The following is a 26,019-nucleotide window of genomic DNA, read 5'->3' as shown; positions in this document are numbered from 1 at the left end:
ACAGTCTGGCCTGAGGATAGGCTAAATCAATACAGAGGAGTCACCGGTGGCTGTGCCTTTTGCTTTGCAGAGGAGATTATCTGGAGTGATTAGCTTTTCTATTTTTACGTGTCTTCAGATGTTGTGATAGGGCCTGAGAATATGTAACTGCATCTATCTAAATATATATATGTGCCTATATCTAATCCCAAGATGCCTTTAAAGTTCTGTGTGTTAAATAAGATACTTTTACAAGCAGGTTTCATGCTGTTCACATCTACACCACTGGGGGGAGATCAATCTCTGCTCGACAGATCAGAGATGGATGGTTAGCGAGGAAGAAAAACGGTCACACATGCTGTAATTACTGCACGTTGATGTCTGTCAAAAGCAGTAACCAGAAAAAGAAGGGAAATAAATGTTCTCTTTATTTGTTTTCTGGCGAGGTCTATCCAAAAAATAAAGTGGCAACATCATGAAGGAGGAAAAAAACCCCACAACAGATAATTGGTTGTCCAATCCTAACACTAAATTTCATACCTCATTACAATCTAATTTCTGTGTAGACCCAGCATGACGCCACAAAGTGGAATTAACAATATTCCAATAAATTCACTTAGACTTGTCAGAGGAAGAAAAAAAGCGAGTGCCTGAAAAGCTTCTCTGGGCTGAATACAGCAGGGCTGTAAAAGCAGCATTAATGAACCATCTAGGAACACTAGAGTCTGTTAGCAAGCAGCTTCCATAAATATTATCACCCACTGCTGCACGAGGTTCGCCTTTATTATTATTATCATTCCTTCCAATTACAAGAGAGAAACAAAAGAGACTTCCTACCTATATGTGCATTAGTAGATGAGAGGAAACACTTTGCTCACACCCTAAAACTATCTCCCAAAATGCTGTGAGGTGGAGGTCCCGCTGTGAGGATTTCAGTAGCAGCATTTTATTAGATTAGACAGGAGTATGAAATCTGCAGTAGTAGACTGGTAAAATGTATAAAGATGAAACGGAAACAAAAGATAAAGACAATGTTAAATGGGATGTTTGTAATTTGAGTCATTGTCTCAGTCATTTTTGAAGCAAATATACCAAACGTTAGCTTGTTGTAGCTTCAAAATTGCTATATATTGCTATAAAGTGAACATATTTTGGTTTTGGGGTGTTGGTCAAATAAAATAAGCTGTCTGAAGACATCACAGATGAGCATTTTTTCATTATTTTTGACATTTTACAGACTCTAAGATTTATTGATCATAAAAATAATCCTTAGTTGCACATCTATTTAAGCCTGCTTTTGAATCATGGGTGTAGATTTAAAGGAGGATGCAGGGGCACTAAATATTTACAACCCCCCCCCCCCACCTCCCAATAAAAACATGAAAGTACTACTGACAAACTGCTGGAAGGTGACGCACAACAGTTGCAATCTGCCATAAAATGGAAATAAGGAATAATCAACTGTGCATGGTTGATTCAGAAAGAACAGTGACATTTACACCATAAATTGGTGCAGAAAAAATCACTACAATGCAGGAAATGAAGTGTTACCTAACGCTAAACCTCCACCTTTGCTTTGATTCATTTACCACTTTCTATTATATTACATAAAAACAGTACATTTAACTCATTAATGTCTGTTTATAAAGTGATTTAAACAAAGAGAAAATCTCAAAATGATACAGTTTAATAGACAAAATACTTCTGTACCAGGAGATCTTGGTCAGTCTCCCTGTGTGTTGTGATAAATGTGGAACACTGAGTTATTATCTTCCAAGACAATGTTTTTCTAATCCTGCAGCAGTTATCAATTACCACATCATTTCCCCTGATCCAGTGCACGTGAAGTAGACAATCGTCTGTTTGAATGACTGCAACCCCTCCTCCCTTGCTGCTTCCCTCTCTTCTTACTCCTCCTCCTCCACCCCCCACCTCTCTAACTCAAAGCCGGGGACCTTACCTTTGTCTGGACCATGCCAGCTCTCTGGTCTCTCAAGTGCTCCAGGGTAGCGGCAATATCAATCTCTTTAGCACCTGCAACAGACCGAAAATTGGACTGAGTTCAAAGCAGCGGAGTAATCCAGCTCACATCTGTCAATCTCTCTTTATACTGGGCTCCCTTTGGAACAGCGCAGCGATTGAAAATTATTACATTCATCCCTCGAAAGACTTGGACGAGAGCCACAGACTGTTTCTTGATAAAATATGCAAGAGGATATTTTTGGGGTCTGGGAAATGTGCAATAATGCATTCAAAAACGCTAAGCACTGGCTTCTGTGTGAAAATCGTGTTCAAAAATTGGTTTAGATTATGTGCAACTATAAAGTCTGCGAAGAGCTTTTTGATACAACAATATCTGAGTGTGTGTGTGTGTGTGTGTGTGTGTGTGTGTGTGTGTGTGTGTGCATGTATGTGTGTATCTGAGATTCAACAAACTCTAATTAAAATGATTTATTGCCTTTGCAGCAGCCATACTGATGATTAACCTATGCAACAGTTGCTCGCCTTCAACAGTGATCAGCTGCTGTTGAGTTAAGTCTGTTTTGGCTTCCAGAGTGTGTGATGTTAATCTGAAAATCTTATTCTTCTTTTAGATTTATGGATCTCAAGCAGCACGCCAGAGCTCATTTGAGAAAACCGACAGAGAAGGAGGGTGAAAACCGCAGAGAGCCCCTGAACTCTCAAGATGTTTTGAAAGTGAGGCAGAGAAAGGAAGCAAAAGAGATAGAGCAAGAGTGAAAATGTACGTGTGTGTGTGTGTGTGTGTGTGTGTGGGTGAGAGAGAGTAAAAAAGAGGGATTTAATGCAGCTGGACTTAGTACTCAAAGTACTCCAGTGCTCCCGACAAGACTTTCATGTCTCTGAAGGGCTGGATTCCAAAGTTAAGCTGAAGAGAGGCTCTTCGAACCAAAGAGAGAAAAAAAGCTTTGGAGAGTGAGATTATGTTCATTTTATACATTCGATTCTGGAGCAGGAAACAAAAGGTTAAAAAGAGACCGGGTGGCACCTTTCATCACCGCGGACAACAGTGCATTCGTCGCTGAACCAGATGAACTCCATCAGGACGGGTCAGTCTTATTACTGTTTTACAGAAAGTGAAGGGAAGGTCTGCATCAGGGGCGGCCGTCCTGCTAACCTGCTCTGACGGGCTGGGATCGCAGGAGGAGGGCATGCAGGGGGTGAGGGGGAAAGGGCAGAGGTCAAAGGACAAAAAGCAGGGGGCGGGATGAGCTATGGAGGGCTTTAACGTGACGTAATGCAGCCACCCAACTCCTTCGCAACAAACATCCAAATGTGTTTGTATGTCAAACTTGGACATTTCAAAGAATATAAAAACAAAAATATATTCATACAAATGTACTCAGCTACGACTCGTGGCAGAGATTCAGCTAAACACAAGAGTGTGGCTTGTCACAGGAACCTAAAATTTAGAAACAAATCAAACCAGTCCTGTTTTACATGTAATGATACACCCACACCACAAAGATCCCTTTCAGGCAGCTTTCCTTGCGCAGTTGTTTTATATTTATTTGTGCATAATGATTTCTTCGGTAGACGACCACGATGGCTCCAAGTTACTGTGATTTGTGACCAATTGCAGACTATCTTCCCTGGCTGTTTTTTTTATTATATGATGCTAACTAGGGGCCAACTCCATTTTAAAGTCAAAATTGCAGAAAAAAATAAAAAATAACATGCAGATTTTTTTAATCTCGGGCGGTTTAGTTTAGATTTTTGTAAAATAGGATTTAGGATACAGATTAATAATAATATTGATGAAATAAACCCATTGTTCCCATTAAATATTAAATATTGATTCCAACCTTTGGCAAATTCTGATTTCCTCTTTAAACATTTCATTTCCATGCATGCGCTATCTAAATTCATGTTGCAGTTGAGATGCAGGTCAATATGGCGTGACGGTGGCTTAAACAGATAATTACTAATGTGGGTTTCTTTTTCATTTTTCCTTCTCTCTTTGTTCCATTCCTCCCAGCTCCCCTCCATGTCTGCCTCTGTCTTTGCTCGCCTCTCCAGGCCTCAGAAAAAGTCACCCTCTAATGCATCCCCAAGACCCTCTGTTGAAAATGAGAGGCTTTGGCGTTGCCAGGGCAACACTTCAACGCGAGCAGAAAAGAGTGAAAGGGAAGCCATTGATCGTTACCTTTAGCCATCCTATTGAGGACCATGTCAATCAGAATGTAAGTCCCACTCCTGCCAGCTCCATCACTGCGGAGAGTCAGAGAGAGGGAGAGAGATGGAGATCATTAAGGTGGCAGAGTGAAGCTTTAATCTCAGAGTGTTTTTCTTATAAGGAAACAAATTGCTCATTTACATCTGCATCTGCTGAGAGACTGTGGAGTATATTTAAACACAAATTAGTCTATGCACACAGACACACACTGCTCCATCTACCTAAAACCTGATATCACGGATAAAAAAGAATTCTTAAATTGCAAGAAAATCAATAATAATCCTTACAATTATTATAAAAATACCTGAACAGATCTGAATATTTGATGTTCCAATAAATGTGATTATGTTAAACCTTTGCACACGAGTGCATGTGTGGTCTTGAGACTTGCTCAGCTATTGGGGAGAGGGGAATGGTTTCTGAGGCACACTGGGGACAAAGGCTTTTAAATGAATGCACCTCAGGAGCAGAGGAGAGGTTGAGAGGCCAGGGGCGGTTCGAGAACAGCTTTTGGAGAGCCTTGCTTTTCCATTACTCCAGAGATAGTCTTATGAAAAGCCTCCCTTTGTGCCCGCCGGCCATTCAACGGCTCTGCATGTTAATTGCAAACAAGGCGTGCACATCTCTCTAATAAAGGCAAGGCCAATAAAACAGGAGAGCGGCCTGAGCACCACTGCTTCATTAATCCACTGCTAGACACTCAGTCCATACAGCTCCCTCAGAGAGAGCGCGGGCTGCCCCCCCCCCCCCTCCACACATGACTTAACAGGATGTGACTATTAAAAGTGGTCAGACAGATACCTGGTGTTTAATACAAACCAATCAAGGCCAGTTAACTAACTCAACCAAATGGGAAATAGAAGTGTCTCTGGCTGTCTTTGTGCCACAGCATAAAGACACAGCCAGTGGAATAAACAGCAGCTCCAGTGGACCCAGATAGAGTAAATGGACTGAGCGGGTTTAGAATAAACAGCCTCTTCCCTCAAACACACAGGCCACGACAAACAACGCTATCCCAATTCAGCAGGATCAGCCACTGTCACAAGGTTCAAATAGTTATACTTGCCTGCAGTGAACAATTATCGGGCAAGATCGACCCCGGTAGCACTTGTTAACCTTTCTGAAAAAAAGAAAAAGAGAAAATTGGATGTTATTGCAAGTTGACGGCAAGTTTTCTTAAATGCACAGGCTGCTGCTCTTAAAAACAAGGTTGATCATTTTTGCTGAATAATAACAGACATAATTAAAGCAAGTGTGACTCATGAGGGACGTTTGTGGTCTGGATGAAATTAATGACAGCAACAATCAAAAGAGCACACAGAGTCTTGAGAGACGCACCCCCTGCTGTCAATCAATCACTTTAATTTGAGGACGGAGAAATAAATCAGTGTCGCACCATGTAAATAAAGCGAGCAGTGCTTCAAACAGCATTATTGTGACATGTGGGGTGATGGACGTGGTGGTGTGATGTTGTGATTGCCGACCACCGACGCATTAACCCCAGCCAATTATGAATGTTATACACCACAGGCGCGGTGAAGGCCAACAAGCCTTTTCACACCCCGCTGTTGCCATGGAAACTGACTACACTGAGAGCTTACGCGTCTTTCCATTTCCCTCGTTTTTCACCTTTCAGCGACAAAATGACAAATAAATGTCTGAGTGTCTCATATCTCTGGTGTTTCCAGTCTGTCTGGTGTTTTATGTCACTTTTTTAAATACTTATTATTTTATATCATTATTAAGAAACATGTAAATTAACCAATGAATATAAAGCACACTGCATCAGTATACTATAATATAAATTATTTTGTCAATTTGCAGTTACTACTTCTACTATAGTACTTCTACTACTACTTATAATTATATTCTATATTGCTAAAAATACCAAAATACTATATATTTATAGAAATATGTTGCATTAAATATTGCTAGTTTTTATGTGTTTTCATTTTCATTGCTTTTCATGTTAATTTAACCTCAGTTTTTGTATTTTCTATGTTGTATTTGTGGAGTTTTCTATCTATATGGAAGCTAAAAACTAAAGTTATGAACTGCATTTTCCACGTGCAAGGGTGTAGGTTTCACGTCACCATTGGGCGGGGTGGGACATAAGAAACAGGGGGTTTGGTGGTCCTCTGCCAGAAAATTTTGAGCATGAAACACTTAATTTTTCTGCATTCTGGTGAATTTTTCTGCACCAATTTATGGTGTAAATGTTACCGCTATTTTCATGTTTCCATTGGGTGCACAAATACACATGTTCTAAATATTAAGTGGGGCATGTCCCCTGCATCCCCCCTGAAATTGTCACCTATGTTCTTGTGTGAAAACTAAAAATTATGTAAGAAAGTCTTCCTCTCTGGGTTTTCTTTCTGAGTCTTTGAACAAGATAAAACTAAAATGGTTAGTTAGGGAAACAAAAACTACTTGCAGCTAGGTACCAAAAAATAGGCTTTTTATAATTTGGGTGAACCCAAATTTTATTGACGGGGGACAAATACACGTTCTAAATATTTAGTGTGGCATGTCCCCTGCATCCCCCCTTAAATCTACACCTATGTTCATGTCTTTTTGTGCATTTGTATTTTATTTGTACACCATTAAATGTATATCTTCTGCATTTTAAGCATATATATATCATAAAAATCTGACTATGTCCTCAGTTAAAGAGCAAACAGAGATGGTTGGAGTTCCCATGCAAGCCAGAGGAAGGAGCAGTGAGGAGGAGAGGGAGACAGAGAGTCAGGAGTGAGAGAAAGACAGTTTGTGCACAGGCCTGGCTGAGGAGACACAGTTTCCAATGATCACTTTTGTGACTATGCAACTGGGCTCATATTACTAGCTGCAACATCACAAAAATGACACTGGCAACCGCAAAATACCAAGTTGGCCGAAACCGTGAAAACCGTGAGTGTGTCCGCACATTGTGAGGATCTGAGACCTCTGAATCACACAATCAGAGAGCTTTATTGTAGATTCCCAATATCCTACAGCAGCGTTAATGGAGTTACATCAAGGCAATCTAATCATTAGGGAGACCTCAACAGCAAAGGAAAACTTATGTTTGTAATCAAAACACAGCTCAAACCTGCACACCAATGTCATAAATAGACTGCAAGCTACACCCCGTTTAATTCGAGAAAAAAAAAAAAAAAAGAAGCAGCGACTCTGTCAGGAAAGGATGACATGATAACAGTGCACATCCTTTTTTTCTCTCATCTGCATTACAAACCAGAGGGACAGACTTCCATCCACAAATCAGATGCATCTTTTCTCATTTGGAGGGCTTTTCCTATCCCTCTGGATTCTCCCAGAGGAGCTATTGCTGCTCTTCTGCCAGAACACATTATATGGAGAACAGAGTGAGGTTATTCAGTCACTAGCTTTCCCCCTCTCCCATGTTTTTAGTGAGACAGCTCTCATTTAATTGGGTGTTTGAATTAGGTGGGTTTTTTTTTTTTCCTTTTCTTCCCAAGCCAAGCCAGGCAGTGCGGGACTGTTAATTTGCTGCATCACATGTGCTGGAGGGAGGTGAGGGAAATAGGCCCAGGATGAAAGGGATAGTAGTACAGAAACACAGTCCTTATTAGATCAACCATACTCTAGGACACCAAAAGGCAGAGGGGCAAAAGGGAGACGGACCAGAAAGGCGCTGACAGAATACAGAATATAAGGGAAGATGATTAAGAACAAGCTCAGGATAAAGGCCAGTTTGTAAAGGTGGAAATCTGTCTGAAATCTGCCAGTCGTCAGTGTCTGAGGCCAACCGGCAGGACCTGCACTCTACCTGCGGAAGTCTAACAGGGTCCTGGCAGAGTTGGGGATCCCACGGTCCATCCAGGACAGGAAGTGGAACTGTGTGACGGTGCGTGTCTCGTTGGTCTGCAGGTTCTTCAGATAGAAGCTGCGCACCAGGAAGTCCTCACACCAGATGTGCTCTGACACCAAGTTGACCTAAATATAGAAATGTTCGGTTAATTAATTACAGCTTCACACACATTCATTACACAAATGCTTTTAAAGGTTACTTTTCTGACTAACTCCTTGTAGGTAATCACCAGTATAATGACTAAGCAGGTAAAGACAAATAATAGAGCAGCTAGGACAGTCTGGTAAGTTCAGAAAATGACATCACTTTACTGTAATACAGCCTTTAAAACCAGGAATAGAGAACACTTACGATATTACGATATCCAAAATCTAAGATGATATCTAGTCTCATATCACAATATCAATATCATGCGGCCCTGCACAAAATCCTTGTGCTATCTAGCCATGCACACAGTTTTAGTTTCCCTAACTAACAATATATTTTAGTATCATCCTGTTCACAGACACTCAAGTTGAAAGATACTGTGAGGAGGAAGGTGGACATTTGCCTTACATAGTTTTTAGTTTACATGCAAGCTTTGGAAAGACAAATGATTATAATTAAAGATACTTTTTTTGCCTTTATTGATAGGACAGTTGCAGATTGACAGGAGACGTGGGAGAGAGAGGGGGAGATGACAGATAGCAAAGTGCATCAGGTCAGAATCTGGTGGAGAAATGTAAAGCCACCAACTGTCCAATAATGGAGGGAAAGATTGAAGAGTGCATATTTTAAACCCTGTTAGACAGGGTTTAAATAAATGGTTCACAGTAATTAAAGACATTCTTTTCAAAGTTTGTAGTGGAAGTTAAGGGCAAAGGTTTCTTTTCAACATTGGGGGTGGACACACATGTATAGGGGGGGGTTTGCAGATAATTTTAAGCATCAAACACTTAATTTCCTGCATTGTGATAAATATCCATGTGCCATTGCATCAGTTTATGGTGTAAATGTCTTAATTTTGCCCAAAATTCCTCTGCTACACTTTCCTCTCCTCTGTTGCTGGCGATGTGCTCCCACCTATGTTAGGGGTAACTTTGCGTGGTGAAATGAGATGTAATTAAGTTTGATACACCAAATACTGTAAGAATAATTTGTTCACTGTGCATGTGTTGAACATAGACCTGAGGCATTGTTGTTATGAGTAATGTAAGAGATGAATATAGACTCAGTGGCCACTATAACTGTAGGTACAACTGTAAACTATAACTGTAACATCTAATGCAATCAAATACAACAACTCAGCCAAAAAATCAACCTTTACAATAATAATAACAACGATAAGCTTTGATTGACAGAGAGGAGTGTCAGAGAGGTGTTAATTTAACTATGTGTTTATTATCGAGGCTGTAGGTTGCAGTGATGTAAACCTGAACCCATTTTCAAACATTAAGGGGGGAGAATATTAGAAACACAACTGAATATAATGTAGTCTAGAACACCACCACTGTACTGCTGCATTTTAAGTTTCACAATAACATGCTAATTAGTATGCTTAAACAGTATGTGAGATTTATTAATATGTATGAAATCTAGGTATGAAACCAATAGTATGTGAATTGCCTACTATTTGCAGTTAAATACTAAAGTAATTTTACATAAATATCCCACAATGCAACACATTCATAGTGGACAGCATCCAAAAGAGCTCTGTAATGTCAGTAACACTTCAATTTCAGTGTAAGTTAAGATTTCACTTTGCTAGGGGTTAATTTTCAAATTGTTGGTAGAGCTGAGGATGACATGGGTTACCATGGTTACATGTCTCCAACTGGCAAGGAGGCTCTAAGGAAGTGATGTGGTAACTCAGTGTCTCAGTGTCAGTGCATCCAAAAAAAATCATACAACTGTTTATTCACACAAAGTATGCTGAACGATTCACATTAGGTATGAACTGTAGTGCACAGTATGCATGCGCTTTGGAATGCAGCGTTTGTTCTTATACCTTTTTGGGTCTCCACTCTAGACACCTCACCTGATTGGCCAGTTTAAATTGGGAAGGCGGGCTCTTATACTACATGTATATGAGTGCAATGGAGGAGCTGAGTTCAGTCTTATGAATAAAAAGACTGTTTGAAGAGCAGAAATTTAGAGGTTTCTTTTTTTAGTCATATTAGAAGCTTTGAGATATCAGCCTCTGAGATTCTTGCCACCGCACAACTCTGTCTCCTAGAAATTATGTTTGTATATTAATAAATGGTATTGTGATGTGCAGGACTGTGACACCAGAATCCCAGGTTTACGTCCAGACTTCTGTCTGTGGTTTAGACAACAACAGTATTTTGGTTAAAGGTGTAGTGTGTAGGATTGAGTGGCATCTAGTGGCTGAGGTTGCAGATTGCAACCAATTGAAAGTTCTCCCATGTGCCAAGTGTATAGGAGAACTACAGTCGCCAATGCGAAAAACATAAAAATCTACATTTTAAGGTTAGGGAAGATCGTGATTACAGTTAAAGTTAAAGGTTATGATGTAATCAGTATGAGTGGATATTGTATAGCATGATTGCCTATTTCAGCGGAAAACAAATGAGATACATTTTCAGTGAACATTTTGCTGATACGTTCAGTATAAACATGTTTGCAACTTGCCAGGTACGTTAATTAGCAACATTACCTTGTTATGTAATAGTAAACATAATTTGCTTGGCATTATATTTGCTTTCTCAAATTATTTGTATGTCAACATAATTCCTAGGACTTCTTAGACTTCTAGGATAAAATTAGTGAAAGTTTTTCCCTTGTAGAGCCCAAAGTTAGTAAAAATTATACTTGAAAAATACAACAGCAACACGTTTGTCTAATTTTCTATTCTACTCTTTAATTTATTTCTATTTAATGGTGTTTAAATCTTCTTAAGTCTGTTTATATGTGTTTCTTTTGTGAAATACTTTGTAATGTTCTTGCCTGGTATCACTCAGAAATGTCAACTTGTTACACTCTGTTTCTATCTTCAGTCCACTCAGAGGAGTGGGCGTATTTCAAGGTCTGGAGCCAGGCAAGTGACGTTCTGTTCTGAGAGGGTGCCATACATATAAAGATACTGAAATACTTTTGCAGAAACAGTGTCCGTATTAACAACTCAACAACTTTCACGAGGACTATTTTATTTGGAAGAAAGTAGTTCTACTAAGAGCTGTTCACAGTGACAAGCCATGTCGCTCTTGAGGTGTTAGACAAAAATCTCAAAACCTCAGCAAATAAAATCAAAACTATTTACATGGCTATTCACCACTAAAAGGAAAAAACATGTTTTTAGTTATTTGGGAAAAACGGAGTCTTCGAACTTCATAGTATCCAAGCTGTGTAACTTGTGCTTTATCTCTCACTGACATACCTCGTAGATGTGGTAGACGTCAGATCCTTCATCGGGCCAGTAGTGATGACACTGCTTCACTCCATTTTCAGAAAGCGGGGTCAACATGACGACCACAACGCAGCCACTCTCCCACACCATCTACACACCAGGGGAAAAAGACGTCAGACCTCCTCCAGACACAACAACCCATTCATACTCATCAGTATGGCATTACAGTAGCGCTACCATGGAGCTGAACTGTGCCACTCAGAGCAGCATATTGCACATTAGCATTACATAGCGCCCTCGTATTAGAGTGAAATTGATTTCTTAATCTTGGTCCAGGAAGTATGAATAAATGTCACCTCTCTGTGTGCGACAAATGATAAATGTTGGGTCGAGCAGCAGGAGGGCGAGTCATGTGTCGCCCTCTCTCAGCTGTCTGAGTGAGATCACAACATCTACTGAGCTGCTGCTCCATTTCATCTTATCACAATCTAATGTGTCCTTGGGAAAAAAAAAAAAAAATACAGGGCCCACGGCGGCCATTAGGAAAATGAGGAGGAAACGTGGCTTTTATGATTGCTATAAAAACACAATGGCCTTGACTATACACTAATCACAAGCTTCTGTGATCCAGCCCAGTGGACACATTACACGCCAACTGTGCCAACTGTGCCAACTGTGCCAGGATGTGATGAGATTAGGCAAGGTGATAATGTGGGGGAATATTCATTTAGTCTTGTAAGGTTTGGCAAATATTCGTAGGTGGGGAGCAAAAGGTGTAGTTTCTGTCTTCAGATAGTAAAGAGCCTGTCTCTGTTTCTTAATGTGCCAAATAGTGTTGTCACCAGATTTCTAACTTTGAGACAATACCTTGAAAAATATCGATATTTGATACCATTTTTGATATCACCACGAAAAATTGACATTGAGGGCATTAAGTTTATGTATTTATTTTTTTAAATTAAAAGATGAATATAGGCCGGAGGGTAGGCCTTAAACATAATAACATGACTTTTCTTTTCTTGGTTAGTAACAGATAACAGCAGAATGATTATTTTTTGACAACACTAGTACTGAAGAATTTCTACACTAAGCTCTAAAAACCTTCAGCTACTATAATTTTTTTGTATAGAAGAAGGCAGGACGCTAAAAACGTGGTGTCTAATTGAGTTGTTCAGACAGCAGAAGCTGTGCCTCTGAGAGTAGAGCGAGTTGTCCACTAATCAAAAGTTGGAAAAACTGCTTGTTCGATCCCCAGCTCCTTCAGTCGGCATCTCAAAATAGCCTTGGGCAAGATACTGAACCCCAAACTGCACCCTATACGATAGCTTTGGTGCACTAGTGTGTGAATGGGTGATTTAGACAAGTAGTTTGAAATTACTAGAAGTCCATTTGACATTTTACCACACCAATACCAGTATCAGTAATGCCTCTGATAATGCCTAAAATGCTGTGCACAAGTTTATACATCAGCTTGATACCAGATAATTTTTTTTAATACAGTGAAATAGGTTCATACCTGGATAAAGCCAGGAAATTTCTGAAGTATTTATTTTGAAGTGCTGTTTCCTGCTGTAGAGTGAGTGACTAACAGACAGCTACTTGACAGAGACAGCAAACTAGCTCAACATGGCCAAATGTAAGTGGGATGCTAAATGTGTTAAACTGTGTGGACCCTGAACTAATGACTAAGGAGAAATCTGCACCCTGAGTCTGGACCAGTTGGGAACCACTGGTGTAAAGTTAGCAGTTAGCAAAATGTCAGCAATATGGCGATATTCTACACCGCATAAAAAAAAGTTCTATGGCATTCATTCTCTGTATATATTTGTTCATGTTTTGCAAAGGGATTTTATCTGCATCATGCCATACAGCAAAGAGAGCCATCACTTCATATTCTCACAGTGTTAGTACTGTACAGCTGTTACATTTTCTTTTTTAAAACACAGTGGTATTGGATCTTTCCTTAACATTGGCCGAGCAGAATGGGTACCAGGAAGGAAAAAAAATGGTAGAATATCTCTAGTGTCTACAGGTAGAGAGTTAAATTTATTGCTTTTTAAAACCTTTGAAAGATGATTTTTAACCAAATTTAAGACCAATTCTTGGACAAATCATTGTTTTCTTATTCAAGCATTGCAGGTAAGGACAAAGTAAGTATAGGTGCAAGCAGTATATACAGTATGTAGTCCTTTGCAGAGGTAGGTTTTATGGTTACGCTTATTAGATTGAGTTGGTTTAATCTTCGTTTTGCCAACAGGTAAATGTAAGTATGAAGTAAAGTATTAGGTTCAGATTGTAGGTTTAATGAAATGTGGACTCTCGTGCAGAGGAGTTTGACTCATTTTGACAAAAAATAAATAAAAATCAAAAGATGGATAAATGGAATTAGATATAATGTTTGTGGCATTTAAGACCTTGCAAATTCAAATTTAAGATGATTTAATGAGTTCTAATATGTATAAAACAGAATTCAGGACATTTTAGGACTTTTTAAGGACCTGCAGATACCCCTGAAAACCCCCGAGAAGTTGCAGTTCTGTGAACTCTGATTGGCTTTTTTTTTTGCACTGAATTCTGAGGGGAAGTGAGCAGGAAAGCAAGGCCCAGCAGAGCTAAGGTAATAGCCGGGGATGGAGGGAGGGAGGGGAGGTGGATGGAGGAGTGAAGGATGAAGGGATGGAGGAATGAGGAGTGGAGGATTAGAGCAGAGCCGCCTTTCAGAGTGCTGCCTGGGGCTGCTGTGGATTAGATAGGACAGAGCAAAAAGATTTGCCTCCTGCATGGTCCATTTGCATGAGAGTGCCAGTGTTTCCCCTGTTTGTTTACTTTTTAATGGGGAGAGAGTGTTTTTTTTCCTCATCCTGCCACAATCCAAGGTTTACCATATTGAATAATGAATGGCTACTACTTATTCACAGACACAGAACTGATGTTCATTGTGTCAGTCAATCTGTGTCTAATTTTCTGTCATTTTCTGCTTAATTGGGAAAGATTTAGAGTTGAGTTCATGGCTAAATAGCCCATTTCATTAGATAATGGATATGCATTTATTCACCTGGCACAGAAAAAAATTGGCAGACAAACAAATAACCAAATTGACTAAGAGATAATTATCAACTGTTTCATTTGAGGCACTTTCAAATTTACAAATTAAATACACCAGACAGGGCACCTTTTATTCCTATTTGAGCTCATGTAGTCAATTAAGGTGAACTTTCTGGATAATAAGTGCCGAATTTTTCTTTATTTTTTATAAATTTGAGTTTGTTTTTTGGGTTTTATGAGCAATTTACACCAAAAACAAAGACTATATTGCTTTTGGTGTGCAGAACCAATCCAGTCCAGACCATACTTGGCGTTACCACCCTTCCCCGGTCACACACGGGTGCCAACGTCTGTCCTAACACAAAGTCAGCACTATCATAATGATTCGAAATGAGTATCCATTCAGTACAAGACGCAGAGTGCAGAGTGCAGGGCCAGCTGGTCTGCCAGGATTTATGCTTCACACTTCTACATCCTGGTCACGGCTAGCAGAGTTACTTCACCATATGGAGGTGATGGGCCCACTAATTACGACAGTGCTGTCCTATTAACACATAAGAACGCCATTTGGCAACCATGCATCATTTAAGGCATACCTCCACACAATACGACATGTTTTACAATAGCCTATATCCACTGATTGATGGCAGGTTCGTCTGACATTTATGGACAAGGGAAGGAATGCAAATAGCAGGGAGAAAAATGCAAATATGAGCAAATATCAGTGCTGGTACAAATAATATTAGACTTCCTGAGGGTGTGAATAACTAGACTACTATTTACAACCGAATAGCTGCAGGTTTCTAGTATATATTCGGCTACTGACACTGTTTTATTGATGAGTAGGAACTGTAGAAGCACCAGTTTGTGTCTCTCATGTATTACCATTACATTTGATTGACACAGCCATGTGTACAATTTTCTTAAAAATATACAATTATTCTTGGTCTAACATAATAATAAATCTGGCGGTGTGGAACATTAAATCTCTACAGTATGTGAGGGACAATGTACTCCAATTTTGGGATCTAGAATTCCCATAATGCTCTGGGGGATGTAAATAGGAGGTATAATCAGAGACCTCCGATAAACAAGATGGCTCACTTAGGAGAAGTGAATGTAAGCACAGACTGTGACCAATTATTTCGCCCAATAGTCACTTAAGTAGTTACTGGACCTATTTTTCACAAGCCAAATATCTCCCAAACATTCGGACATTAAAATGTATTTTTTCAAAAAGACAAATCAGGAGGAACTGACTTTATTAGAGACCTGTCTCTGTCTTAGCAACATACTCTGGCAACAGTTGATATGATCTTGTACTTGGTTGATATCAGATATTAAGCTAGAGGATACAAACAAGCTGCAAAATAAGGAGCTGCTGTAATTTATTAACATAACGTTCACCACACTGCAAAACGAGGTGGGGGGAGAGGTGGCCACACCCATTTCATAATCTTTTGTTAAAGAGCATCTCTGGCATAATGCTCGTATGGATTTAGTGAGTTAAGCTGTGAGATACAACTTGAGCCCTGTCTTTTTTTTGCTGTTTTGCCAATGTTTGTTTACATTTTGGAAAATCGGCACCATGAGCAGTACGTTGAATAAATTACTTTTAGTTCCCGTTTGTAATGTTACCATAGATTACTCTGAAACTGAAGAAATCTGAAAAATGTCATGATTATCACGTAAGTTCTGGAGTCATAAGAAGTATCATTTTTATGATTTCCAAACAGATTTCTGAAAGTTTATTTGCTAAGTATATTGTACAGTAGAGATAACAGTAACCTTGGAAGGTGTGAGTCACACGGAATCTAAAAATATGTGTATCTCATCTATGTGTATCACTCTTACTGTGTTTGACTCAGAGAAGAAGTAGTGCGGTTTTTGATGTAAATTGCATCAGACGTTAATAGTAAATATTATATTTTGCTTGTGACATATATGGAGTAACTTGAGAGGGTTACATATATATATATTTGTGCATCAAATTGATTTTTTTTTTCATAGATGCTAAAAAGAGACCTTGAGGATTCTGAAAATACGCCTAGAATATTGGTGTTGTCAAACGATCTTCTGGGCTTTTTAAGATATCCTAGATATTTGTACATCAGTTAAATGCTTAGCCCTGTTCCTTGAATGCAAGCAGCAAACTGCAGGGCTGAAAAATGAAGCCAACGCCAAGTGCCAAGAACTGCAGTTCATCTAATGGCCACTTAAAGCTTGCTCAAAGAGCAAGTCAATCCTCATTGACCCCAATGTTAAAATGTCCAACTATACAGAAGAAATAAAGATGTTTACAGCACACTACAAAAACGGTTTTGGTCCCTATTGTTAATTTCGACCTACATGACAGTTGTACAGTGGGTGAATTTTTGCTTAACTCACTCGTTTAAATTTAATCAAGGCTAAAGTTATGCATATTTAAGGGCGGGACCGCTCGAGTGCCAGGTGTTACCTCCCCAGCTCCACCCTCTGGTCCTAATATAATCACCTCTGGCTCCAAGATGCCAACAGCCAAAATGCCTCGAGGCTTGAAAGCGTAAGTCCACAAACCAATGGTTGACTTCACAGAGGCTACGTCCATTATTTGACACAGTCTATGCTTCAATGCAATGGTGGCACGTGACAGGCACAAACTGCATCACTTCATTGATCCCACTTTAAGAAATTCTAACATTGCTAAAACACCAAAAAAATAGTAGGCTAAACACATCTTGCACCAAGACAAACACATCAGAATCACACAGGAATCGCTAAATCACACAAAACCACCTCTGTTGTGGTTCTTCCAAACCCTCATCTCTGCAGAGACAAGACAGTAAAAGATGAAAGCCCACAGCGAATGGAGATGGGTTTTACCTGCCAGAAGTCTGCCACGGTGGAAGGAAGTGGGCCCTGCGAGGCGATGTAAGTAGGGTTGCGAGGGTCATGGTCCATCTGGGAGAGAGGGAGCAGAGTGTGAGACAGTGTTTGGGCGGAGACTGGAGGATGAAAACATACAGTCTGGGTAAGAGACTTCAATCAAAGCCTCCATCTGGATGGAGGAATGAGAGCAGAAAGTATTTCTTTCATTCATTGATTCAGTCTCTCTGTGCTTGTCATTCTTGTTCCTTCCCTCCTTTCTGTCTTCAAAATCTGACTATCATTTAAATGGGTTTGATCAGACTAAATGGAATATAAAGAAAACTACACACCATTTTGCACACAAGCTTTGAGCAAATACAGAATGATCTGTATTTAAACATCATGTTTGCATAATAACACTGAAGAAGACCTTGGACTTTGATAGCTTTCAAATTAGTCTCCAGCCCTTCCAACCCTTTGAATATTCAAAATAAAACCATATCAATAAGGAATGTTTTCACTCATGCTTTAGTTAAGTCATGTACAGTCTTTTCTACAATGTCCTCACATCAAAGACCTCATGAAATAGCTCTCACATCTCAATTTCTGTCATGCTTTGACGTGTTTCTGCAGGAAACATGATATAGTGGTGGGACTTTAAAGCCCGCAGGCTGTTGATGTGGGGAGCTGAGTGTTCAGGTGGGACATAATGACACGGGGGACTTGATTTGAGGGATGTGATTGAGACGTGATTGAGTAGGTGTTGGCTGCGGCGCCCCCCCCCCCAAAATCAATGATCGCATTTTATTGAATGGAATTTTTATGCATCCCCTCGAGTGCGAGATGTATCAGTGGTAACATGTTGACATATTTTGCAGGAAAGAAAACAAGTGGGAAGTGATGAGAATGAACAACATGCTAATATTTTTGAACGTGTACTGAATGCTTTAGTTTGCAACTGTGTCCTTGAATGTGAGCGCCATTCACGTTTCACAGCACCTGAGAATTTACAGCCCCTGCCATACCGACAAAATATAAGTGGCATGGTTAGTGCTAATAGATTGCTGCAGGGATGACGCTTATTTGTAGGCCAACACACAACATTGTTCTGGTTCCCTCGACGAAAAGCCAATGGGATTTTTCCATTGGAGTTTGAACTATCACAAGAAAACAAGGCAAACAAAAGTTTTTACGTTTTGTTCAGCAAGGTAATCTTCACAAATAAACACCACATTTGTGATTTTTTAAGCATAAATGTAATTGCCAGAAGTAAAACGCTAACGTTAGGCTACAAACAAACTATGCTACCACAATGAGGCTGTAAAGCTGTGTTCGCCGTGACAACACTTTGCCATCTCATTTAGCCACTTGTTAGCAACTGTCTTTTTAGGACACATCAAGTCTTCAAAATTTACAAGTGGGGCATTTACTGATGTGTTTTATATTGTGGAACAAAATGTGAAAGTCTATTAAGCTTGTGTTGACCACCTTATTTCAAGCATCTTGCCAAAAACCCACTGGCTTCGAGACGAGGAGTGCTAAAATGCTAACTCATTGCAGGTTTTAGGACATATTCCTGCAACGCTCGATTGCACTTCAGACAACCCAGCTACCAGTGCTGCTAAAGACAGTTAATTCCGATATTTGAAGGCTTTTTGGACAAATCAGTAAAAACTCACATTTTAATGCAATTTGTGGCCATAAGGTCTAAAAAAAACAAGGCTGCATGTCAGCTACACTGGCAACGAATTTGAAACAGCACATCAAGTTGAAGCATCCGACCAGTCTTGGGAAATATCTGTGAGTTAATGACGATCACAATATTTTATTTCATATCAAATTTTGAAATATGAATGTCAACTAGTTCACTTTAAACTGTGTGAACTCAACTTTGAGCGAGCTATTGTGAAGTGTGAATGTGGGAACATATGATATATATGCACTGCTGATGATGGCATTGTAAGGACAGACAACACACCCACACAGTGCTGCATTTTCGTAAGTATAGGGATACACTCAATATTAATTACCGTAGATGCACCAAAGATAGGCTTATATGAGAAAAATGTAGTGCGTAAGCCACTTTCTTAATGGCTTTTTCTTGTGTTTTATTACGCTTAAAGAACAACTTGTCAAGTTTCTTTGACTCATTTGTCAAGCTCATGGACCTTGACACTCACCCTTAAAAGGAAAATAAATATGGAGCATTTCTTCATGGGTTTAATATTACCATAATGATTTTCCCTCCTCGTGTTTAATAACCTCAACAGCAGGATTAATTCTTAATGCTCTGAACGGCTGATGGAACCAAATATACAACTTAAGTCCAAAATTTTAAATCAAAAATCAATTTCTTGTCTGTTCATGTCTTCATGTTTGTAATTTATTTTCATTATGGTGGATTAAAAATGTGAAATTGTTTTCTCTTTGAAATCTACTTCCAAGATGTGATTTAATTACAAGCCAGGCTCAGCAGAAACAGACTATTGCTGGTGTTGTTAAAGTTTTTCATTTTAATTGGACACTTGTGGTTGAATATCATCCTTGGTACACTTTACTTTGGTGATTTTTTGGAGCGTTTAGCAGAAAAATACTTAAAGATGCAGGTTCAAATTTGATCATATCTTAATGATTTAATGATTTATAGACATGTTATCTGAATCAGATGTGTGTATGGGATGTCAGGCAGGATGTCGGTATTCATTGTGGGTAGTGTAGTTGTGAGGAAATGGTCATTGGGGGACAGAAGTGAAGCGTGAGTGACTGAGAACGTTCTTTCAATACACCTACACAAGAACTGGCTGCAATGTGAAAATTTGACTGCCTTTCTATTGAAGAAATTTTACAAAAGGACACATAAATGCAGGAAACATTATGTTCATTACCCACTGTTCTACTTCAATTAGGTATAACGGTTCAATTTTCTCTTCATGCTTCCTGGTTGAAATTCCTCTCGTGGATTTGTTAAAAACAAAAAAAATCTATTGCTAGTGCTGCCACTCCATTTAGCCAATCTCAAGGACACAGACATGCTGTAGCTGTGTGTTGACATCCCTGCATGAATACTAAAGCGCAAACATGAAAGAGTAGTCCTGCGTTTCAGTTGTCCTCCCCTTGCCATTGTGGGAGGAAGATAGACTACAACAAAAAAGGCAAAGAAGTGCTCTTTGGTTTGAAATAAAATAGCTTGTACTGAAATAGCTCGCACAAACATCTGTTCCCGGAGAAGCGTCTCAACTTTCAGCACCTTGCAGGAGCGCCTTGATCCCGTGTTTACATAAGATAGAGCGCTCGGAGAAGCTAAATGCCGGCTTGAGCTCATCCCAGAAAGTTTGAAAACAAAAGCATGGAGAACAGGTGGGAAATGGAAAAGCCACACAGCGTTTGACTTTCTAAAAAAAAAAGGCCAGACAAGACAAAGACAAGCAGGCTTTGACCACATTTTGTGCCACTGCACATTCCTGCGAATCATTCCTCCTGCTAATGATGCCGTGCATCTGGGTGCGCTTGCATCGTTTGTGGTCAAGCATTAACCATTATCCAAGCTCTTCCCTGTGTGTGTGTGTGTGTATGTGTGTGTGTGTGTGTGTGTGTGTGTGTGTCGCCCTTTGCGTTGCAGGGAGCTCAGATCGCTCCTTCCCTTTGCCTCTCTGACCCCTGATTCCCAGAAAGAAGTGACAGATTATTTACTCGTAGGCCACTGCCCCTGAAGCTAATGAGGAGGAAGAAGCCGCATTGACAGACATAATTATCACAGTTTTGCTGGGCTCAGCCAGGGGTCCCTTTTGTGGTGTAATTACTGTCCTTTCATCCACACACCACTGCATCCACCATTACTTCACCCATCTTCAACATCCGTTTGTGTTCCTAGATGCTTTTATTTATTTTTTTTCAACTACACCAAAACAGTCTTGGATAACTTTATACCCTTTTTCTAATCCACCAATCTGATTTTTTGCCAACTTTTCTTTGCTTGATTGATGAACTTTATCATAATATTATTCTATACGATGGCAAATGTCGCACTGTTTAAATCAGCTAAAAACTCAATGAATATGCCATTAGAGAAAATGGAGGAATAAATGTTTGTTTCTGAAGAGCAATAGGCTTTTAGTGCAGCTGTGTATGCCCACCTCATCTATCTCCTCAGAAATTTTGGCACAGTATTTGAAATGCATAGTTTCCTGTTCCCTTTGATGGAATCCCTTTTCAGCAGCCTCAGGGGAAATCATGACTAGCAATGTTTTGGGAAAAAAAAATCTTAGCCTTCTCCAACACTGAGGCCTTTCTGGATTTTGTGGTGGGATACATTTGTTTAGTCAAAAATAATGTAGAATTCTTTATAGTGTGGATAAAAAAGGGGTATCTCCTGGGAGCGGCCATTTTGAAAGCAGTGAAAGTAGCAGTGTGATTCAACAAGACACACCAAATCCACTCAAGGCTCCCAGCATGCAGAGCAAAGTTTAAAAAAAAAGATCAATGCACCTGGATCGATGACAAGTCCTTTGAAACTTCTTCTATCTCAAGTAAAATCCAACCACAACAGGTGCTCTCGGTACAATAAAAAGGCTTTGGAGACGACAGATATTAGCCAAAACGTGAATAAATAATACTCACTATTGGACTGGCGTTGATGTAATCTGAGTTGCCGTGGTTATTCTCCCCTTTCAAGGTGATCCTGGAATGATCATCTGTAATGGAGATGCATAATTCATCAACATACTTTCGACTGTTCTTCCTTTTCACACAATAACAACAGAATTTTGAGCAGCAACAGAGAAATATGCAAGTAAAAAGGCTGCACTGCAATTTCACCAGACTTTCATCATACACACACACTGTTCTGAAGTTCTCCATTGCTTCACCTTCAATAAGGAATGTTCCAAGTGAAATAATAATAATATATTTTATCTTAAGAAGTCTGTAAGCTGTGAGCCTTAAAATCCTCTTTTTCTTGAACAAGTGAAAATGTTGAAAGATGCAGATAATCTGTTTCCAGTGAACCTAAACCCACCTCAGTAGTCAACTTAAGGCCTCTGAAAACTCTCCCTCAAATATGTTTCTACAATTCATGACTAAATAAGCAGAAATCAAAGTTTAAAAAAATATTTAGGTATTCCTTGTAATAATACATACAAGTTTAACATTAAAAAAAACTCTTCTTTCTTGGGACTGTGTGGGTGTGGATTGATCAGATGTGACTGACAGTAACTATGTAACCCACCACAAGTCAACCAAGTCCAACTCAAACCTGACATGGTGGCCAAACTGTGTAATTCCAACTTCAGAGTCCGTCAAGTGATGCCAAAAAGACTTCCAATCAACTCACATTGTGAAAGAGAGGTCTGTAAATTATTATTATTTTTGAGGTAGGCCACATTGGCTTCCAACTACACTTAACACTTAAATAGCCCTTATTTAAAATGATGCCCTAAAAGCTGTTTAATTTACTAACAGCTAAATCCAGAGGTATTTTCCTACTGTCATTCAAATAGTGAGGCCAAGACTGAGTGGTTGGGAGGCAGGGTTAAAACAAATTCAAGTGCGCCTGCTTTATGGGTCCAATTATGCAGAAGATGCAGGTAATTTTATATCTGAAAATCAATCTTTTCTAGCTTCATAAACCACCAGTAGCTTTCATAGGTATAAATGGGGGTGCATCTCCAATGCTGCATCCAGTTCTCTTCAGTAAGATAAAGCATTAACTGTTTGTTAAACCCTGCCCCCCTTAGTTATTGCCATGTCTGTGAAGCTTCCTGTTCTCAATGCAGTTTTTGCAGTTCACCATAAAAATGGCAGTAGGTTTGCTATGCTAATGCTAACATTCTATGATGGGCTGAAAACTCACCAGGCTACATAGACACTAATACATTTTCATTTTAAAATGCTGTTTTAAAATGATCTCTGAGTGTTTTAGCACAGGCTCAGAAATAATCTCCGTCCACACTAACATGGCTGGAAACGGATATCACATAACCATGTACACTGCGCATGTGTATGCTTTTGTAAACACAAAGAAGTTCCAGAAAATACTGAATACTGAATAAAGGAAGACCATTTGTTTGCTTGGACCAAAAACACGGGAGAACTGTTACTGAAAGTAACACATGAGTATAAGACAGTCAAGGCAGCAGAAAACAAACTAAGAGTCGTTACAAAGAAAACACAGTAAGACTGATAAGAACCAAGCAGGAGGCGAACATGGGTGCCTGCGTTTTCACACCAAAACTGGCTCAGTAGCCTTTTCAAAAGTCTTTTTAGGGGTTCAGATACACCTGAATAGTTTGGACGCAAGGCGTAAACAAAGCAATACTTGCGTTTCAAAATGAAAACAGTGTGAATGTAGCCGTCTCCAGCTGACTTTTAAATGTTTCTAGCTGAGTAAATACTAGAGCTCTTTATAGGAATCCTAAATACTGTATGGACTTTAGAGCCACAAACATTATATAGTGCAAAAATAATGAGTGTAAAGCTACATGCCTCCTACAAAATGTCCTCATGGAATACAGGACTTCTATTTCTCATGTATTTTATGATAGAGCTAGCTAGCTAGGGCTCCAACTAATGATTATTTTCATTATGGACTCATCTGCTGATTATTTTCACGACTAATCGATTAAACGTTTGGTCAATGTCAAATGTCAAAACATTGTGAAAAATGCTCATCGTTATTTCCCAGAGACCAGAGAGACATGTTCAATTTGCATCTTTTTTTCCAACCAACAGTCCAAAACCCAAAGACTCTTCATTTAGTCTCATAAATGACAAAGAACAGCAGCAAATTCTCACATTGAAGACCCTGTAACCAGCAAATATTTGACATTTTTGCTTGAAAAATGACTGAATGGATTAATCAATTTTCAGAATAATGGGCGATTATAGTAGGGCTTGTGCCATAGCTAGCCTCATTAAAATAACAGAATATTTTTACTAAACTCGAAACTTTGACAGAATCTTGGCTCCCATGCTGTGGATGATCCAGTCCAAAACAGGTATTTCTATAATTTAATCTGTAACCCTACAGGGTACAGTTAGCTAATAACCTGCCCTCTGTTTTTAGTCAATTTTAGTCTGAGAGAAGTAAGTTTATCTGTGAAAAAGAATACAGTTTTCTCATCACAATGACAGATTGTCTAATGATTATTTGTCTGGAAACATATTTTTACAGTGTAATTTTGGCTAGCTTTTCAACTGCTTTTATGTAGTTCTTGGAAAAATCCATTCACAAACATATTAACAGTGATGGAGCTGCTTGTACATGGTGAGGACATTTTGATAGCAAAAAAACAACAACAAGTAAAAAACAATAACAACAACAGAAAAACAAATAACTTGCATACAAATGACTTACATACGACTACAGCATCTGAGCGGTTCTTCTTGGAGTTCTGCTCGCCCTGCCCCACGCTGCAGGCGCTGGGCTCTGCCTGGTAGGAGCACAGGGCCTCCCACTCACGCTCCAAACGGTTCTTGTTCTTCAAGTGGTCCTCCATGTACGACTGGAGGAAAACAGACACCACCTTAGCCACCATTTCAAACAACAAGCCAGAACCATGCAAAAGACAACTGAATTATTTTCAAAATGTGGCTGTGAAAAGACATTTTGTGTTTGTTTTTGCAGCAAATTTGCATTAATTAAATTAGACACGGTTCATCTGCACCATATCATAGCTAGCTTGAGATACATTGTTGTTTTTTTCATTGTATTTTCTTCAGCATGAGCAAAGCAATAAATACACTGGAGCAAAACACTAAACCCTTGACAGCACCATCTCTCCATTAAAGCTATGATCAGGTGTCATGGAGCATTATTGTCCTAAGTTGCTGTATAGCGTAACAACTGGGTGAGGAGAAGGCTCCTGGAGATCTAGGTGGGGAAGGTGTGCTAATGCTTGTGTCTTTGTGCATGTGTGTTTGACCGAAAGAGAAAAAAAATCACGCACAATTAAGACTCCTGAAAGGTTTGTCTGCATTGGAAATACTTCAGGGGTGTTTCAATCACGTCCCTCACTGCTTGCACAGCCACTGATAAGATTGTCTGCATTTAAGCCGTCGCTTGGAGAAGACAAAATTGAATTCGCTAGAGAGACAAAGATGGAAAAAGAGAAGGGGGAGGGGTAGAGGCCTGTATGTGTGCGTGTGTGTGTATTCTCCCAAACCAGGGCAAGTCTTAGGGAGCTTAGAGGCTGTAGCTGGCAAGACGATCTTTTGTAGCGTAGCGCCGTGTTTCGCTTTCTCTCCTGTATCATGGCTCCCCTCCCAACGGGGTTAAATGGTTTAGTCCGCTATTGTGTGAGGCAGAAGATTACAGACTCATAAACTGATGTCAGGGATCAGCTGGCTAATACAATGAAAGTGATACCCAGATGTGTGGGGTTTTTATCCCATATTAAAGGCAGTATAGGTAGACTGAGCAGAGAGGTGACACTCCATTGTTACATCCGATGTATTCACTCCTGTCTGTCAAAAGGGAAATCCAAGTTTTTACAGAATATATACAATTCCTACCCAGATGATAATCACAAATAAGCTTGTCCAACACATAATAGGCAATTACCCTTTGATGGCTCGTGGATTCAGACATCTCCTGCGTGCACGCAGAGGATATTAGGTGACTTATAAGAACATCACAAATCCTACAGACAACGGAAATCAAAGTTTATTGTTCGATACGGTACCAAAGGTGTGACTCAGGTCTTACAGGCCACGCTGAGAACAGAAAAAACAACTCTTGTGATTAATGCAGCTGGATAATGAGAGAGAGCACAACAGCAC

The 26,019-nt window shown here is 39.5% G+C and overlaps 1 protein-coding gene across 1 annotated transcript in view; it reads right to left on the bottom strand.

The window, feature by feature from the left end:
* Window positions 1–26,019, bottom strand: part of ptprn2 (protein tyrosine phosphatase receptor type N2) — a 176,059-nt gene that overhangs the window by 2,005 nt on the left and 148,035 nt on the right. Inside the window, exons 14-21 of the mRNA XM_033638751.2 lie at window positions 24,596–24,743; window positions 21,862–21,935; window positions 17,260–17,337; window positions 11,383–11,502; window positions 7,965–8,131; window positions 5,241–5,294; window positions 4,145–4,209; window positions 1,940–2,013 (exon numbers count right to left, since the gene is read on the bottom strand). Coding sequence (XP_033494642.2) covers window positions 1,940–2,013; window positions 4,145–4,209; window positions 5,241–5,294; window positions 7,965–8,131; window positions 11,383–11,502; window positions 17,260–17,337; window positions 21,862–21,935; window positions 24,596–24,743 — 780 coding nt within the window. The remainder of the gene's footprint in view (window positions 1–1,939; window positions 2,014–4,144; window positions 4,210–5,240; window positions 5,295–7,964; window positions 8,132–11,382; window positions 11,503–17,259; window positions 17,338–21,861; window positions 21,936–24,595; window positions 24,744–26,019) is intronic.

This window comes from Epinephelus lanceolatus, chromosome 20 (genome assembly GCF_041903045.1).
Source record: "Epinephelus lanceolatus isolate andai-2023 chromosome 20, ASM4190304v1, whole genome shotgun sequence".
NCBI lineage: Eukaryota > Metazoa > Chordata > Actinopteri > Perciformes > Serranidae > Epinephelus > Epinephelus lanceolatus.
The sequence above is the reverse complement of the archived record's forward strand: the minus strand, read 5'-3'. Positions and strand labels throughout refer to the sequence as shown.